A 19287-nucleotide genomic window follows, 5' to 3' on the forward strand; every position below is an offset into this window, starting at 1 on the left:
CAGCTAAAGACCTTGCCTGTCTTACTGCTCCTCAAGCACTTGAGTGAATGCCAGTGGAAGGATGGGGCCTTTGTGTTGCAGCATCTTTCTGGAGAGAGATTAAACCACTTTGGACTCAAAAATGGTTACTTAGGTGGGACTCCTGAGTGCAGAATTGGACTCTGTGTTTCAATTTCCATGTTCTGTGGGCACCTGTAGCAAAACAGATTCCTTGGGATAACCCCTCCATTGTGCAGTGGTCTTCCCCATGTCTTTCCTTAGACAGCAGTACAGGCAAGGGGTTTGCTTTGAAGATGGCTTTTTATGGAAAGATGGAAATGCATTTACAGAATGTCTGAAATTAATAAAAGTTTAAGTAAACGTGATAGAAAAAGAACTCTTTCTCAATTACATGGTACGCCTGCAATTGATCTTCCCAATTCTTCATCTATCAGGGCAGTGTGCCTCAGTGACATCACTGCTCATTGATAGCACTGCCACGACTCAGAGCTTTATCAGAATTGTTTCTGCTAGTCACTTTGTGGTGGTTGCCTGCTTTTTCTTTTTGTTTCAAGGCTTATTTGTTTCTTCTCTGTTCAGCATCATTGTATCCTGGCAGCTGAGTTGCAAGCAGATTAGATTATTTTATTTTTAAAACGTTTTTGTCCTAGAACAAGTAAATACATATGCACACTTCAGCTGTCTGCTGTCATCTGTTCAATGGGAGCAGACCTGAACCTTCTGACTTTGAGAGCTCAGCACTGGATCAGCCTGGAGGTGACCCAGCCTCAGCAGTTCATCCCGTACAGTTCTTACGAGGACTGCTTCTGGTCTTTTGCCCCTGACAGTATTAGGGCAGCATCTGGCTCTTCCTCAGCTTCATCTAATGCTACTATCAGCCCCCCCAAATTTTTCCTTTGTGTTCTGAGTTTTGGTTTACTGCTATATTTTCATTTACACAGCCCCCTGACTCCCTTTAGTTTTCTTGCCCCCTGCTCCAAAACTGCCAGTGCTTCTTGTGTTCAATGGATCCCAGTTTGTATCATAGAATTTACAGATATGTGCAGCAATCATTTAACCTATGACTGGTATGCAGCCTTTTTTTGGTATTCGTGTCAGGCTTGTCTTCAGAACAGTGGTTAGAGATCATGCAGTTTACTGTATCTGGTTGTTGAGGTGGGGTTGTGGTTTTATTTCACCCTCTCAGTCTCTGTCTCTGTGTCTGCAGTAGGGTTTCTGCCTTTACATGTGGATTAACAATTTAGGTTTTGTTTTACTCTTCCAAAATACATTACTAATCAAATATCTTAAAAGTTAAATCAGGTTTTGGCCCATATGATGCAAAACATCTAGAGAAAAAACCTAAGAAAACTACAGCTTGGATGTCAAAGACGTGGTGGTGGTGGTAGGCAATGCAGCTCTTTGCTGCAGCAGCTCTACTGAGAGGGACTTGTTAAACTGTGTAGAGGCACGTGTAATTGGAAAAGAGCTGTTGGACCATTTCACTGAACAGCTATTATCCACAGAACACATGCAAGTGAAGTGTTGGTTTGTAGGGCTTGGATCATACCATGTACCTTTATGTGAAACTCTCTCCTTTGCTTGTCCGTAAAGGAAGGAAGTTCAGTGCCATGATTTAAATGTGAACCTTGAAAAAAACCTTGTCCCTGTGACCTGACATGCTTTGTAACTTTGATCTGTGACACAGCAGTTCCTTGATGTGCCAGCAGTTCAAGGCATTGGACATGCAGATACAGTCCTTTCACTCCACTGAATTATGAATGAAAATATGTACCTTCTAAATCATAAATCTCATTGCAGACAGTTTAAGTTGTATTCTTGGTGAAGTTGCAGGTTAGCAAAGCAACTAATTGTGTCTTATCCTGTGTCATGGGTTAACTTTTGATCAATGAAATGAACATTGCTCTAGGGAAATGCAGTTCTTGGGATCATCACTGATCTGTGAAAGAGGAAAATTGACTTTAGAGAAGTCTTCTTGAGATGGGTTCCATTCACTTCACATCAATAGTAAGGCTCATTCTACTTCAGCTGGCATCGGGCACAACTGGTCCTTCCCTGTACAGCAGAGCCAAAGCATGAGTGCAATTTAAAGAAAATGCATACCAATTCAACAAATATATGTGTATGTGCTTAATTATGGGTTTTTTTTAATGAACCAGGGTCTTAATTCTGCTGTGATTTGCCATCAGGCAGTGAGATATAGTACACCAAAGACTGATTATACTTAAGCTTGTATGTTACTCCATTAATAAGCTGATTTTGTTGTTGTCTTTTGCCAGCTAATATATCTGGCTTTTATAAGTAAGTTAATCGTTATGTAATTGGGATGGATATTGTCAGGAGCTGTGTTGTTTTTCCATAGCGCATTGAATCAAGAACAAGAGATCAGCAGAGTTGTTGCTGTAGCCTGATGGCCATATCAGCAAACAGAACATTCGTTCTTCCAGTCCTTCTTGGTGCTGCTATCAAGTGGTGGGGAATACAGACAGCAGGTTGGCATTGTCCTTGATTCCAGCCTTGATTCCAGGCTCCTACATATGGGTACATGTGTCCATTCTCACAGGAACACAGAATAAAGCAGCTGTTTGGTTTTATGGGTAAAATGTGACAAAGTCACCAGTGTCAGATCTCAAAGGGATTTCCCTCTGAGGTGTGGTACTGGTTTACTTTCACAGATCCACCCAGCAAATGCAGTGCTCAGCCTGGGATGAGCTGGCTCAGAAAGCTTACTGACTGCCAGGAATTGGAGCCATGGTGAGAGACTCCTGCATCCTTTGCATCATTGTTTTCAACCATTTGAAAGTGCAGTCATCTGAAACTTCTCTTTGATAGCCTGTTTGTTTGTCAGTCAGTGGTGTCAGGAGCTTCATAATTATTCAGCAGTGTAGCCTTTCTGACTTTCAGCTGGTGCTTTAGCCTTCTTTAGCAGGAATGAAAGCTAAGCCACTGAGACTTTAAAAATGGTGCTGACTCATAACCTAGAAAACTTAAAGATCAAAAATAGATTGAGGTACTATATTCCTCTACAGATGCTCCTTTAATTTTGGTGGTTTGAATGACCATAATTATATATTTTAAAATAGCCATTTCCCATCTCTTCTGGCTCTTGAGAAAACAGATGCAAAATAAGCAAGGCAAGGGTGGGCATGGGGAAGGTGTGTGTGCAGCCTCTGTGGCCTCTCTGTTTTAGTTTAGTTTTTATTACAGGTGAAGCTCTTGGGGCTCTGGGAAATGTTGCCTCCACTTCCCATCCTGTGTGTGGCCAGATGTAGGTTGTCTGGACTGACAGAGCCAGTGTGTGGAGGCAGAGATAAAGACTGCTCACATTCCTAAAATCCTTCTTTTTATTTTTGTCCTAATGAACTCAAGAAGGGCTTCTAGATTTATAGGTTTTGTTTTTTCTCTGCTTTTCTGGCCCAACAAAATCCTTGCTGTGCAGCATCAGCCAAGGGGGCAAGTGCCCATCACATGGATGAACTGCTCCAACCAAAGGCATGTTGAAGAGCAAAGGGGTACCATGAGCACTGGTGTAACAAAAGGCAGCAGCTTCCAGCCCATTTTGTAAGGAACCTGAATCTGTCTTTGACTTTAACATATGTCTTGAAAGCTCCTGTTGAGTTGACCCACTGTGCGAGCATGGAGGAATACTCAATTTCTTGGTCCACAATGGGACTGAAGTTAATGCTGACTTGCTAAGTCTTGTTAGTAGTTACATGAGGTCTGGTAGCTTTGAGTATGAGCAGTTGTCAGGGTCTTGGGAAGCTTTAAAGAAGAAAAATTGCAAATGGGTCACTTTCAGATTCAGTAACAGCAAAGTGGGTGTTTTCTCTTTTGGCTTGAGCAACTTCCTTGGCCTGAGTCTCAAACTGGGTGCCTGAGTCTATTGATGAACCTTGCCATGATGATCATGTCAGATCCTCCGGCTTGCCTGAATAAATCCTACTTACTTGTCATCAGAAGAGCATGTAACTGTTTTCACTTGCAAAACAACTGATATGTATCCATAGAGCATCCTCCTCCAGCCCCAGTTAGAGGCTGAAGCCTATGTGACAATGTATTTTCTGAGCGAAGCCTTGTTAATTGAGCATGTAAATGTGTAATTGTCTGTACAGTTATTCAATTGACACATTTTTAGTTTGCATACAAATAGGGGAGCACAGTCATGCAGTTGAGCAAACTGTCCAAGATTATATGCTTAAATAAATATGTGCATTCTGCCTACAGATGTAAACACCCTTAAAAAGATCAATCCAGTTGTGGTCACCTCCTCCTCTCTTTTTGTATGTGGATGTGTTAATCTGCTGATTTTCATCCAAGTCTGTAACATACCATGGATTCTGTGTTACCTCGGTCCTTTTCCCTACTAAATATGTTTCATTGGTGTGGGAAATGAGAGATACCATAGGAATTGTTCAGAGGTTGCCCTTAATGTATGTGCTTGCTTTTAGTGAAGCGGTACCTTGTGCTTGCAATGACTGGTGCCTTTAAAAATGTTCCATGCATACAAAATATTAATTTGAAGTGTGGAGGTTTTTTAGAGGAAAGGCTGCATTAACAATGGGAGTTGTTGGCAGTTGCAGTCCAGTGCAACTTCTGAGAAGCAAAAAAGGGCATATAATTTGCAAATAATTGTACAATTGGAGTTTTCTCTGCACTCAGTGGTTTCTCTGCTTGGAAGCTGTTGATCTTCAAAGAAAGGGTGATCTGGCAGTTTTGTTCTGGAAATCCTTGTCTGTTCCAGTGAATAAAACTCCTAACAGCTCTTGGAGTTCTGCAGTGTTCATTTACTGTGAAAGAAAACACAGTAATACCATCTTTCTTTATAACTCATCCTTTTTTATATAGAATTGAGCACCACATTTGGTCTTTTTGAGGTGGTTTGAGATAGAAGTATATAGGAAGGTAGTTTCAATAACATGCAAAAAATTCCTGAATAGGGATAGAGCTGTGCCATGGATATGATTGACAGCTTTATCCAGCCAAGGGTAGTCTGTTCTTAAAGTAATGCTTTGGTTGGGGGTGTGAATGGTGTCAGGGTTGGGGATGACATTTTAATCTGAGTGAAAACCAGTCCTGTAACAGCCCTGTCTCTTCATTTCTCCACAGATGTCGCTCCTATGAGGATTGCTGTGGCTCAAGATGCTGTGTAAGAGCTCTCTCTATCCAGCGACTATGGTATTTTTGGTAGGTCCAGGGCATTTGGGAATTTTGTGTTTGTCCTTGACTGTTTTGTTGGACTTAAATCAGGGTATTGGCAGCCATGGTATTTTAAAGTACAGTAGGTGCAAGTATGCAGTAAGGTCTATGTGTACATCGAAATGAAAGGACTTTGTTTTTTTCTTATAAAATTCTCCCAATTTAGTAAGAAAACACTGAAAGAGGAGGTTGATCATGTCAGGTTGATCTTTCCTGCTTTTGCATCCTGCTGCATTGTACAGGCAGAGGTTTCACTTTTATCCAGAGTTGCTGAATTCTTTATGCCCGTCCCAGCTACTGCCAAGCAGCAGCATTCTTCCTTTTTTGTTGGGCGCTCAGTTTTAAAAGTGGATCATATAAGGAGGATTGTGCTTTTAAGCAGGGTTTAATTTATTCTTGCCAGCTGAATTGAGGCTTCAATTAAAAAGGAAGAGAAGTACATTTATGGCTATGAGGATTTCACTGGAGATGACAGCAAAGGAAAAGAAGGCAGAAAGACTGAGCTTGTGAAACTAGCAGCTCAGTAATCTGGATAAAGCTTAAACTAATCACTGTTATATGCATAATGAAAAAATAAGGTAAATTCCTTTTGGAGTGGAATTTATAAAAGCACCTGAATAAAACCATTTCATTACAGTTGAGAGAAAGCAAATGCTCTCCTAGAAAACCTGATTTCAGGTATTTTTATGTAGAATTTGAATACTGATTTAAAAAAAGCCTTCAAAATTGAAACAAATAAACAGTGAAAAACAGAAGCCTGACATATACTATAATACAGAGATTTCCCAAAGCTGACTGTGGGATTTCAGTGTAGAATCCTTACTGATGTAAGTGAAGAGCTCTCTATCTCAATCCCTGGGGTGACGTCATAAATCTCTGTTTTTCTGTTCAGAAAAAAATCCTTTGCAGGAACACTGCCAAAGGGGAATGTATTAATATTGGCTCAGGGAAAAAGAACCTCCTTCTGCTCTCATTTCTAATGTAGAAACAAGAACAGGGTTTGACCCTTTGCATGAAATAACTCTAGCTGCCATGCTGTGCCACACTCTTCCTCTCAGGCACCCGGGAATTCTCCAGAGGAGATAAGGATGGTGTGTAGGCTTGCTTCTGGCCAGCTTCCTTCCCTTCCAAAAAAGCACAGTTGTCATTGTCTTCCACTAAAAGGCCATGAAACAAGATGGCAGTTACAGGCAGAAGAGCCATTCATATTTACAAGAGCTTGCATGAGTCACTGGAGTGCCTGATAACTGATGAAGGAAACAAAGTGAAAGCCGCTGTCTGAAGAACAAAATCTGATGTTCCCTTGCTGCATATTCCTGTTTCCACAGCACCAGGGCAAGGGAATGATGAGGACAGTTTAGTTAGGTTGGAAAAGGAGCTGAGAGGAGGCGAGTCTTTTTTTATTGAAAATGTAATATCCCATGTAGGAAGCACAAAGCAAAGTTTGTCACCATCAGTACTGAATGTGTCAGTCTTCTGGCGTGAGCTTAAGTGTCACCTACCATATTTCCCATGGGAGACAGAATTAAAATGTTGAGTTAATTTAAGGACATCTGAGATTCTTCTTTTAATGGCAAATGCAGAATAGTATTCCTCTCTGTACTTCATAAACCTCCTGAGCAGCCTAGATGCTCTAAGCCTGGGGCCTGCCTCCAAGATGCATGGTTTGAAACTGTACTGACCTGGAATTTCAGTTTTGCATCCCAGTGGCCAAGGTCAGGCGTGAACCTGAACTTTTGAAAAGCGTTTTACTTTCGGGTTACATGCCGGAAAACATTGACAATAGTACTAATCACTGAAAATGTCCATAATGTATCCGTAAGTGTCCCATGAGTGCTATCCCAAATGACAGATCTGTTCTTAAGAGGCAACCTTGTTAAGAAACCCTGTTAAAAGTTGTAGGCTGACGTATTCTCAGTGAACAGTCTGGATTTAAATGCTGCTTGAATGTGCAGGTTTTGACTTCTCTCTTCTTTTTGCCTAGGTTCCTTTTGATGATGGGAGTTCTGTTCTGTTGTGGAGCTGGTTTCTTTATCCGAAGGCGGATGTACCCTCCTCCATTAGTAGAAGAACCTACTTTTAACGTGTCTTACACCAGACAACCAGTCAACACTGCATCAGGTCAGAGACTGCTCATACCAGTTCCACTGGTTTCTTAGTTTGGTCAAGGCACTTTAAAAGGGTGGGTTTTGAGCTTTTGTTTCGTTGGTTTTTGGAAACTGCGCAATTTGTACAAGGGATTGCACTGCACTAAAACATGCAGCCACCTCCTGCAGTGAATGATGTCTTCAGCCTTTCCAACAGCATAATTCAGCTGCAGTGTACAGAAGTGGTTTTGAAACATGGGATGACAGGACTTCCATTTCTGTTTTGGTTCCTAATACCTTTACAGCTGCGTGTCCATGCATGGAAGGAGGCTAGCAAGCTCTCCCTTTGCAGTGTAGACAAAATGATAGGTGTCCAAATTCAACAGTCGCATGAAGAAAGAGTTTTAAATACAATTGATACCATCTGGCAGAGGTGAAGGAAAGCCTAGCATTTTCTTCCACAATCTGGCCGTCTTGAAAGTATTTTGGTTTTGATTTGCCTTCAATGTTCCGTGTTGCAGTCTTTCTGTGGCAAGGTGCTCTTTTCCCCCTTGTTAGTCTGATTGCTGTCTCTCTGGTAGGTAACAACTGTGAGCATCAGGAGGACCTACCTAGTGAGGGCTCCTCTGGCAAAAGTGCTTTCTAAGTTTGTCATTTCTTCCCCTCTGTTAGGTAGTTCCAGTTGGGAACTCTCCTAGGTCTAAATGGTTAAAAAGAATTTACAGACACAAACTGACACTTTATTCACCCTCCTTGTTTAAATCCTAAGAGGTTTTTTTTAGGGCTTCCATTCTGCATCTGTTTTTCTCCTTGACTGAACAGAGAGTATTTTTCAGGTGGGGGGGAGCCAATCCAACCAGACTAATATTTTTAAGCCTGAAAAATAGCCTTGAGTTTATGTGAACAGGGAGTGTCTTTGGCCTGATTGGTAAACACCAGATGTAAATTTAGAGCACAATTTTACTCTTTTGTGGTGCTTCATGGAACATAAATTGTGGGCAAATATAAAATAAGCACAAGCTCTTTGATGACCTGATTATGGCACCTGCTTCCAGACTGTCATTACTGTCACTTAAAAGTTTTGGGCTCTGAGCTAACGCCACCATTTATTTTATTTTTTAGTTTTAGTTTTTCTACTATTCTAGAAATATTCAACAGCAAAAGCAGTGAGAATTAGTAGTCAAGCAAGTTCCCATTTTCCACTAGTTACTCTTCCATATTTGGTCCCAGTAGCCAATTCACTGTTGAGGTGGAGCCCTCAAAATGTGGCTCATTGCCTGTCTCCCTCATTCCCTGCAGAGACAGCAGCAGCATCTTCTGCAATCCCAGCAGCATCTGCAGGGAGTGTTTTTCTGGTGGCCTGACTGGGAGAACCAAAGGGGAAGATCCCTTAGAAGCTGTGTCATTATAGGAAACACAGACTGGCACCCACAGAAGAAAACCTGTTGCTCAGCCATGACTTTTTTCCCAGTCCATCTTTATTTAAACAGACAGAGAGAAAGAGAAGAAAACTAACATCTTGAGATGGAGACAATCTGTGACTTCAGTTGCATTATCTTCCACCACCCACTGCGATATCTGAGGAGGGTTGCACACCAGCTTTGTTCTTACGACAGCAATCTCTGTTACTCCTTATGTGTCATAGCCAAGGAATTTTGTGTTTGGCCATACATTCCCTCTCCTTGTCCCTGCAGGCTCCTACGTCATTTCCTGAATTTAATCTGTGCAAAGCAATCTTGTCCCATTGTGTTAGGCAGCAGTAACTGGCTACAGCTTGGCTCTTTGCTTCATGCAGGTTCACCTCTAAGCTGTATGACACCTAGGAGGGAAATTATTCATCTGAGCTGCACTCTGCCTTATCGGCAGATCCAGGATGCCACAGAATAATATGTGAAGTCCTTTTGTAAGACCTGAGACCTGAGTCAGGGCCACAGTAGAGACTCCTTTGTCCATCTGGGATCCCACACCTCTCCTCTCTGCAGACAGAGAAGCTTTTCTGTCAGGGCAACTGAACAGAGGGTGCTGTTTTCCCTTTCAAATGGTAGTTGCTTGGGGCAGTGGTGCCCTTTGTTTCACTAAGTGATTTCCATTGGATGCAGAACTGAAACTTTCTGGTGGTATCTGAAGAACTGAATGCAGTCCTGCCAGCCTGGATTTTTTCTGGAAGGGAGAAAGATACTCCTTGTCTTTGCTCTGATGAACACTTTGAAAAACCTTGTCCAAGTGTGCAGAGCACAGGCCCTGGGAGAGCACAACTTGATGCCGCTGCTGTTGCTGATACTTTTTCTTTCCTTTTCTTTCTTTCAGGGTCACAACAACCTGGAGTGCCGTATTACACAGATCCAGGAGGACCTGTGATGAATCCCATGGCTATGGCTTTCCATGTCCAGCCCAATTCCCCACAAGGAAACCCGGTTTACCCACCCCCACCTTCCTATTGCAACACACCACCTCCGCCCTATGAGCAGGTGGTGAAATCCTCCACGTGAGGACTCTGGCTCTCTGACCTGACTGTGTGAGAAGGCGCAATTGCAAAATGACCAAGATGGAGGGCACCTGCCCTTTTGAACACTTGCTAGTTCTCCAAGTCCTCTCTCCTTCCCTTCCGTTCCCTGCACCTTTCCTCATTAAAATTACTTGCAAAGGGGTGATTTTTAATTTTTTTTCTTTTTTTTTTTTAGTAGAAGTGGATTTTTTCTTTGTCTTCAAAATGAGAGAAGTTGTCTTTGTAATGCTTTTAATGGAAACCTGTATTTAAAACCTGTATGTCTTTCTCTTTATTTATAGTTTGTTTCAATCAAGGTTTTAATTGCATTGTGGCAGGTTACTGATAGCAGTTCTTGCAACCCCAGGGTGATGTGCAGCCTCCTAAGACCCCACAGAAATGCCCTCATCTAAGGGAAACTACAGAGAAAGAGGATAAAGGTAGAAACAGCAGAGCAATGATTTTACCAGAAATTGTGACTATCATCTTTTGCTTTTATGATTTTCTTTTACAGTTTAGTTCTGATGTATAACAGAAAGATGCTCTGATAAAAGTCATTGTGACTAGAGTACCAGCGTTGGTTGAGTCATGGCAGGGGCTCTGCCAAGTGCCCTAGAAAAGAGGGAGTTGTTACTGTAAATGATGCATCCAAAAAGTTAAGGACTAGGACTTGAGTGTTTCTTGACTCTCACCTGCACTCTGCCTCTGTGGTTGGCATCTTGGCTTCCCTTGTTTTGCCAGTGCTGAGATTGTATGAAACAGACAATGACCTGGATGTTGGCAACAAGAGGGAGGTGTTAAAACCTCAGAGCTACTTGTGCCTCTTGACAGAACAGTTAGAAACACTAAAATACATAGGTTTTCTTCCCTAAATTGTAAAATATTTACAGAAAGAAGGGATGGGAGCATAGGTACAAGTTTACTCCATTTGATGTTGATGAGAGTTTAGTCCCTGAGAAACAGTATCTTTCATTATAGTCTTACTGCTGCCACAAAGTGTACCAAGTAAAGCTGTAATCTTCAGGTGACAGATGTGTAAATCTGCCCTCCTCTCTAGGTCAGAAAAATAATAACATTTTGGGACAGGTTCTTAATAGCATTCTTTGACCTGATGCACAGATGGTTTGGCTTTCAATATCTCTTAGCTCTTCATGCATTTTGTTGTGAGTGCTCATGGCCAACCCTCTGAGTGACCACAAATGAACACTTTCAAATAAACACAAAGCCCCTTTGCCTCTCAGGGCTCTCACACCCATCCATGTCTAGCAAGAATGTGAAGCTGCTCTGAAATGACTTTGTACTAATGAGACCTTCTCCCTTTGTGCATATTCAGAGTCATGTCACTGAGCAGTGACAAAAAGAAGATGCCATTGCCTCCTGTTGCTGAAGGACCTGCAAAAACAGCATAGCTGAAGGTTAGGAGTCCAATGTGGTCTTTTGGGTACCAGGTGAATGCTCCTGTGTCATACCAGCCAGTGCACAGAGGTCACTGAGGTGGTTTGGAGTAATTTGAAGACCTGTGTTGCACAGGGAATCAAAGCTTTATTGTGCTGTTGTTCCATGCCATGGCTTCTGAGAACTTGTTTCTAGGTGTCAAGCTGGATTTGCAGAACATCCCTTTTGCTGTGAATATGATTGTCTAACAGAAAAAAGACTGTTTCTGCTGGTGGAGTTAGTAGCCATCTGGAGCAGAGCTAGCCCTAGTTCATTCCTGCATACCTGACTTGGGTGAAATGGTAACCAAGGCTTTCCCTTACTGTGCATCATAATAAGGGACAAAGCAAAGTACTTCTGTGTGGGCAGTCTAGGCTTGGGGGACACACTTCAGATAACAAAAAAGTACATTTTATATATGAATACTAGGTCCATCTGCACATCACAACTGTATATATTTTCTGAATTAGCATGCACTTGAAGTGTAAAAGCTGTGTATGTCACTCAGTATGGTTGTGTTTACGGAATAATTTTTTAAAAGGAAATCCAACCTTTTTTTGTCAATAGAAATGGCAACAGACCTCATGTTAGTAGGTAGATGTTGTTAAGTCCTTTTGTATTATGAAATGTATCTATGACAGCTGGCATTGTCCATTGTCCTGGACACATTGAATAGAAGCCTTTGTACAGTGAAATTCAACTTCAGGTGAAGTTTTCCTGAAGTCTGGCTCGTTTATTTCCTAGTCTTGATGGATGATACTACCTTGTACAACACAGGGAATTCTCTGCTAGCAAACTTGCTCGGTCTTTTCTTGAAAACACAACACCTGCATGGGCATCCATAAGCATTACTTGCAAATTGTTTACATGCCTTTCCTCTAGTTGCCTCACCAATTCCAACAAGATTTTACTTGGCAGTGGTGATGCCCTAGGAGGTGCCGGCTGCTGCAGCTTTGCTGAAGTGAACTTCCCCATGGGGGTTTGGTGCTTTATCTGCTGGGATTCTCTGGGTGCAGCTACTGCATCCTCTCTCAAACACAAGAGAGATTTTGGTGCCTTGCTGATGAGGCAGGGTGGAGTCTTGACTGCAAAGTAAGATTGGTGGTGGTAGCTGGGAGCCCGGGGGATGTGTGGGGCACTCTCCTGCCCCTTCCAGAGGCACTGGACCAGTGTGCAGCTGACTCCCCGCTGGCCTTTGAGATCTCTCTACCTCAGGCCGGTGATTTTGTGTCTTGTGCCCATCTGTCTCCTGGTTCTTGCAGTGAGGTTTGATCCGTGGGGGTTAAACACCTTGACAGGGCTTGGCCAGAATGGAGATGCTTTAGGGGAGCCACTGAACCTGGGTGGGGAGCCAGGAACATGAACAATGTAACCCCTTGAGGTCCTTTCTTCAGTTATGCATCCGCAAAACTTGTCTGGTATACCTCTGAGGAGGCAGGGACCAGGCAGGGAAGGACACCTTTGAGGTCTCTGCTGCTGTGAGCTGGCAGCAGGGAGGAGGAGAAGGGAGTCAGTGCCCTTCTGCTGAAATCTCCAGCTATGCTGCTTTATGAGAAAAGACACCCCAAGGGACTATTGGTACACCTTGCCCAGAGCTCTGGTGGAACCTGTGCTTCACCACTTCGGGAAGTGATACTGTAGTGACAACTTTTCAGGGTTTGTGAGTGTTTTTCTTTTTCTTTGAAGCTTCTGTGACAGCTTACACTGCTGTGACAACAAACAGCTGGGCCTGTATTTTCCAAAAAGGTATTCAGATCATGTGAAGAAGCAAAGGATGTATTCTTTCTTCCCTGATTTATAAATATGCAGCTCCAAAACGTCAGAAAGGTTAGCTTTATATGCATATATCCAAAATGTCACTTCTTGGCACACAGGTCAGCCAAGAAGCCACAACACTTTTGCAGATAGTGAAGCCTATTTTCTTTCATTTTTCTTTTTCTGATCTAACATTGCTAATTGGGTAGGTGAGCCAGGGATGCCTTTTTAGGCCCTGTGGCTGTGGGAGCCCTCCCCTCTGATGCCCTGTCACCAGGAGCTGAACTGCCTTACAGTTTGTACTATTTGACAGGGAAATGACTACGGAGACACCATGCAGGGGAAAATCCAGCAAAGGACAGCTTTTACAAAGCAACTGCTAGATAATAAGGCAATTAAAGATGAGAGGTGCAACTGGAAGCCACTGTTCCAAGCTGCCATGTGCTGCAAGGTGAAGGGGACAGCAGAGGAAGCAGCGGGAACAGTGACAAGCAGCCCTGCCTTCCTGCACAAATCTGTTACTTTAGCTTTATTTAGTGAGAGAAATCACAAGGATGGATGTATCTCTACCTGTCCCACTGTTTCTCTCCTGCTGCCTAACCCTATCTTATCTAATAGCTACAAGCTGGATTTACCACAATCCACTTGCAGATGTCAAGGAGAAGCAGTGGTTTAAAGTCAGGTCCCTGTGCACAAATCACACTGGCCCTGAGTCTGAATTGACATGAAACCAATGGAAACAAATGGGAAAAAAAATGAACACTTTCACCAGGAAAGGCTGCTGCATCAAGCACCCTCCTGGGCAGGGCTCAGCTCGGTGCTGCCTGGCTATGAGGGGATACACAGCACACGTACTTCCCACGTGTCTCTCATATGCTATTTACATGTTACAGAGATCTGCTGTGCTAGAAAAGCCCCAAGGCAGTTATGCACCTACACTGAATTTGTACAGATTATCTACAGAACAGAACTGATCCTCTTAATCCAAAAAAGCAGCAGTTTCTCTCAGTGGCCAAGATGGCCATGAGTGGCACAAAGGGCCCTGTGAAACAGAAATACTTCCCCTTGCTTGCAGCATACTTGATGTTCCCTTCTGTTAAAGCATAGCTAGAGGAACATTTCAAACTTCCTCAAAGCTGCGAAACGGCTGTTGGTCAGCTGCACATAGAGATTTCACACATGTTTTAAAAACCAGCTCGTCCTGAGTCAGGCTTTAGCTGCAAACTCTTCAACAGGACCTGTGTGGCCACAAAGGAAAGCAGGGCTTTTTTACACTAAAAATCACCCTTGAGCAGCAGCAGGAAAGGCACCTGCAGTGCTAGGAAAATGTGAAGGTTACAAAAAAGCAATCAGCCCTCTTTCTAGCATGTGTTTCATCCTGCAGGACTGAGATGGGGAAGCAGCTCAGCAGTCAGATCAGTGGGACAGCTATCACCACAGTGCTGGAGGGAAGGAAGAACCACAATGAAGAAAAAACCAGACTCACACAAATTACCACCACATAGCTTGATCTTTACTAATAAAGCCAAAGAACAAAACATCAGCATTTTTTTCCTCTTTTTCTGCCCAAAGAGCATTTCCATTTTTAACACTACTGCTTTTTGCAACAGATGGACTACACACACAGACAAAGCAAAGCAGGGAATATTAAGACATTTTCTACATTGGTAGTTTGATGTCATTTTTGAAGACATTGCCTTGGTGAAATGCACTTTTTCACCTTCACACCGTATCTTTCCTTAATGGGCCACCTAGATATCACAACGCTGTGACGAACAGAAAGGAGAAGCCATGGGGAAAGTCACGTCAGGAAGACGAGGCAGATGCACTGTCAGACACTTCCCTGCTCGATACTTTTCCAGTCTTTCTCAGTTCTGAGAGGATTCTGCAGAGAAAGATGGTGCCAGGCCTGCTAGGCCCCACCACGGCAGAAGGCTGGCTATGGTACAGAAAGAGCAGGTCGCTGACTTGCTCATTATCTTGACAGGTACACTCCAGCATCCTGGGGATCTGCTCAGCATTAAGCTGTTCCAAGTGTGTATCTACCTATGTATTTTTAAAACTAGCAGGCTTTAATTCCCTTTAGGCTCTGGCCAGCCAAAATCACCTCCCACAGGAGCCATTCCAAGCAGGGTAGCCAAGGCCAATGTGCATATAATTACTGAACAAAAAAACCTGCCAGGTGACCCCCTCATTACACAGTCTGTACAACAGAGGCATGGGATTTGTCAGGAGGGCCAATGGCTTCTGTCTGTTTGCAGGCAGTTCCTGTAAATGTGGTGAGCCCTTTCCCTGTTAACACACCCAACATGCTCTGCAGCCACAGTGGAGGGGAAGGAACAGAGAGGTGGGGGGTGATGTGAAACAGCATCAGAGCTGGCGTCTACCTCCTTTGTTAGTATTTCTCTGAGACTTCACCCTGGGAAAGTTTCCTTCTTGGCTTATCTATGGGCATGATCAGGGATCCACCGGCTGAAGAAAGAAACACAGTTAGCCCTTGGCATTCTTGGCATGGAGGAATCTCTCATCGAGATGGTCTCTGCTGGTACATTGTGCATTGCCTCTGTGACCAGCTCTTCCTGTTCCTCACTGATCCCTCACATTAGTAACTCCCTCTGTTCCTCACTTTCTGCTGCTCTGCTTCTGTTTGCTTCAGCCATGCAGCATTCCCCATTCCCACTGCCTTTCAGCATTTTCCCCCATCCCTGGCTGTAGAGATGCAGCTGGGTTTGTTGCTCTCACCTCACCTTCTGCCCCCTTTGCCAGAAGGGTGGAAAAGTCTCTTCTGCTGCTCCCATGTTTTAATCCTACCTGAAAAACCAGCAGACAAACTGCTACACTGTGACATTAAGCCATTCCTGCACTGACACTGCTGCTGTTGTCCAACAGAACTGAATGGAGAAATTATTAACATCCCAACGGATTTGGCAACAGACACTGTAACGCACTCAAGGAAGTCACCTGCAAGGTGACAAATCCAGAAAGATTTATGCAGGAGCAACAATTCATCTCCAAGCACAACTGCAGACACTGGAGCTCAGCAGATGGCCCACAGGTCACAGATATCCTGACGTGTGCCCAAAAGGTCAAACTCTGCCATCTGCCACACTCGCACCCAACAGAAGATACCAATTAAAATCAGCGCCTGGAATGACAGAGCACAGGGAGACCTGGGGGAAGGATGACCACAGAGCCTGAGCGACTGAGAGTACGTGACACTTGGGTACTACCTGGACACACAGACCTGCTCCAAGAGTACTCAGAGTATGTCCCACTTCTCCCAAACCAATGGCCTGATATTCATGAGCACCTGGAGGCAGGTCTACTATTTCACAACCCCACCACACTACACGGGGAAGCAAAGCACTAGCAGCAGTTAAGACTACAGGAAAAGAGCTTTTTCTGTGTGGATTTTAAGGTGAAATATACTTCAATTCTAGCTGCTAGCAATGGCTTCATATTGCTCAATAATCCTCTGCAGCCTGCACAAGCAGCTGGTATTTATCACTCCTGTACTGCTACATGGGAGGGGAGAGCCCAGAACAAATCACTGCCTTGGTTCCAAAGTAACAACCATCCTAAGCTACCTACATGAGAAACTTGCCCTGGCGCCCTCCCTTGCTCATCTGTATATGAGATGCTGCAGGACAGGTTTATTCCAAATCCAGGTCGAGGAAAGGAGAAGCAGTTATGCTGTCCAGGCTCTGCTGTTGGTGGCAGAGGGAGCTTAGTCCAAGTGACTCCACCTGCAGTGTAAGGTCATGGCATGGGATGGGGCTTTGCAGCAGTGGGGAGAAGCATCTCCACCTAACACACTAACCAGCTGCAAGTATCAAAGGAAGCCTCTCTTTCAGACTTTCAAAGAAGCCTCCCACAACAGCAGCAGAAGAAAAGCCAGGTCCCTTCCAACCTGCTAAGTTTCTGAAAACAGAAATGGCCTCATGCCTCTTCATCAAAACAGGCTGAGCTCCACCAGCTTAGCTTGTAAGGACTGTGGAGAAAAAGGCAGGAAAAAAATGAACATAGAAACGTTTCTCATCCCTTTTTAGAGCTGCCAGCACACCAGTGAAGCTGTGCACCGTCCTGCAACAAACTCTATCTGCGGGTAACCACGCTGCAGAAAGCAACACTGCTCTTGTGAATCATGCAAGAAGGTACAGGACAGAGATTCACACGGAGACCAGCTTTTTGCTAACAACAAAAGACTTGGATCAACACACAACACCAATAAACGTGCAGAGCATGGCAAAGACCTAAAGAAGACAAATACAACAGAAAAGAGAAAGTTCAAAACTTGACTTCTCCGGTCCTACATCTGAAGGTGTCACTTTAACAGAACTTAAGTGTGGCTTCTCCTGTTCATGCTCTAATGACTTCATGGTCCTTTGGGGCAGGAGGGGTGAGAAAAGGGCTTTATCCATCTGTCGGTTCAGCGTCGAGTTGGTTACCTATCAGAGGCACTAAACAGTCTCATCTCTTTTGGCATCAGTTTCTTTTCAAAATGATGGTTTTAGCCATCCTGTTCCACTTTGTTTTCCCTCCTTTGAAGTCTAAGTTCAAACGCTGGAAACTGGGAAGTCTCCGGTACTGAAATGTCTGAGAGGAAGTGAATAGCTCCAGCCATGCCTAAAACATAATGAGAAAGAGATCTTTGTGCACATTAAAATAGCACGACTGACAGCAAAGGCAACAGCATCCATTTGAACACCTCTCTTACTAGGATCTTCTTTTAAAGACGTGAATTTAGGCCCCATGGAAAGGCAAGTTCAGATGAACTTTGCTCAGGAAACCAAGTTTTATTTGAAAAGATCAAAGGCAAGAACCAAGATGTCTCTGCTAACATCTTGTCAACTGAAGAACCTCAGTGCTACTTCAAGTTAAGAGAAAGTTAATCCAGGTTTGGACTGTCCTTCATAATTTGAGCAGCTCTTGCTTATCATTTCTCTGGTTAAAAGAAAAAGCCAAAACTTTATTATACTTGTGAAGTACAGATTCATTTCCTCACTATTCATGAAGAGGTCATCCAGAGCCCAAAGTGCATTACCCAACAGAACTCGTAAGGTGACAGACAAGGGAAGCACAGCAAGGAAATCATACAAATACAAGCTCCATTTTATGATCAAGCTAAAATCCTATTTTATAATCAGCTATCCACAAATAAAGGAACCTTTCTATATTACAGCATCTGATGGAAACAAAACAATTAGAACAATCTCATAAGATGCACATGCAACTTCTGTTCAAAGCATGCATGTACAGGCAGTATTGGACAACTGCAAGCAAAATTTTGGCTACAAAAACAAAGAAAGGCCAAAATTAAGACTTTTTTTCATCTCAAATATGAGACTTTTCGATTTTTATTTTAAAAATCCAGACAATTAAAAACTAAAATAAAAGCTGTAATCAGCGTTAAAGCACAAATCATCCTGCTGTTGGCACTGTTTCACCTTCTCAACAAATTTCAAAGCTTTTATACAACAGACTGTATGCTTGCTTTTTTCCCCTCCCTACAAGAGCATGCAAGGGTGCTCTCAGGAATAAGAATACTTATGCTTTTCTCCTTTCAGCATTAAGAAAATAACTCTGTATTTAGAAGGGCTGCATGTAACTCCTGCTCTCTCGTGTTCGTTCACGCCCTGCATTGTTTATTTGCAAATATCCCTGCTCGGATGCTGTAATTTCAAGTACCAGCGGCAGGTGGCGCACGAGGCTTGTTGTTCATGGCGCAGCCGCGCCGCTACCTTAAGTCCCACTTGGATCTGTAATTCCTTGCTACTGATTCTGTAAAAGGGTGGTACACGGAATAGAAAATAAGCTACAAATAAAAAACCACAAAGCTCTAGGAAAGTATCTAGTAACATCTTGGAACTTACAGATAAGCTCCTAAGAACTCTGCATTGCTTTCCTGTTCAAGTTATTTGGGGTCATACTAAAACTACCTTGTCCTTGGTCAAGTATGGCAGCAGAGAAGGCCTAGTTCTGACAGGCAGCAACTAGTTTGAGACGCCCTGCCCACGGCTGCTTCTCTGCCCAGTCCCTCTGAAAAACCACCTGTGACAGAGCTGTTGCCTGGACTTCTCTTTGCTTTAAACCAAGTGCATCAGCACAGCAGAATTTTATTCTGGAGTAACACTGGCACTGATTTTACATTTAAACTGCTGAAATGCAACGAGGAATGAAAGTTGTGATTGTGAATGATTTTTCTTGGTCCTTTTCTACCCCCTGCCCCCGTGCCTTCTTTTAGCCAGAGGTGATGGTGGGGGGGTTTAATAGTGGAGGAACCCACCAAAGACTTCCCAACTCCTATGCATGTGCCAAAATTGCAAGGAT

General features: G+C 43.4%; 2 protein-coding genes across 3 annotated transcripts in view; one reads left to right on the plus strand and one right to left on the minus strand.

Moving 5' to 3' along the window:
- Window positions 1–11913, plus strand: part of VOPP1 (VOPP1 WW domain binding protein) — a 64044-nt gene extending 52131 nt beyond the window's left edge. The window contains exons 3-6 of one of the 2 annotated variants that reach the window (XR_005601378.1): window positions 5107–5184; window positions 7181–7317; window positions 9591–10208; window positions 11102–11913. Coding sequence is in view for 1 of the 2 variants with exons in the window: in XM_039548226.1 (XP_039404160.1) it covers window positions 5107–5184; window positions 7181–7317; window positions 9591–9772 (397 nt within the window). In the remaining variant the exon portion in view is untranslated. Of the gene's footprint in view, window positions 1–5106; window positions 5185–7180; window positions 7318–9590 lie in introns of both variants that reach the window. The other variant, XM_039548226.1, reaches the window with a different exon arrangement.
- Window positions 11914–14448: 2535 nt separating this feature from the next.
- Window positions 14449–19287, minus strand: part of LANCL2 (LanC like 2) — a 33065-nt gene continuing 28226 nt past the window's right edge. The window contains exon 9 of the mRNA XM_039548225.1: window positions 14449–17583. Coding sequence (XP_039404159.1) covers window positions 17468–17583 — 116 coding nt within the window. The 3' untranslated portion in view covers window positions 14449–17467. The remainder of the gene's footprint in view (window positions 17584–19287) is intronic.

This window comes from Corvus cornix, chromosome 2 (genome assembly GCF_000738735.6).
Source record: "Corvus cornix cornix isolate S_Up_H32 chromosome 2, ASM73873v5, whole genome shotgun sequence".
NCBI classification, from domain to species: domain Eukaryota; kingdom Metazoa; phylum Chordata; class Aves; order Passeriformes; family Corvidae; genus Corvus; species Corvus cornix.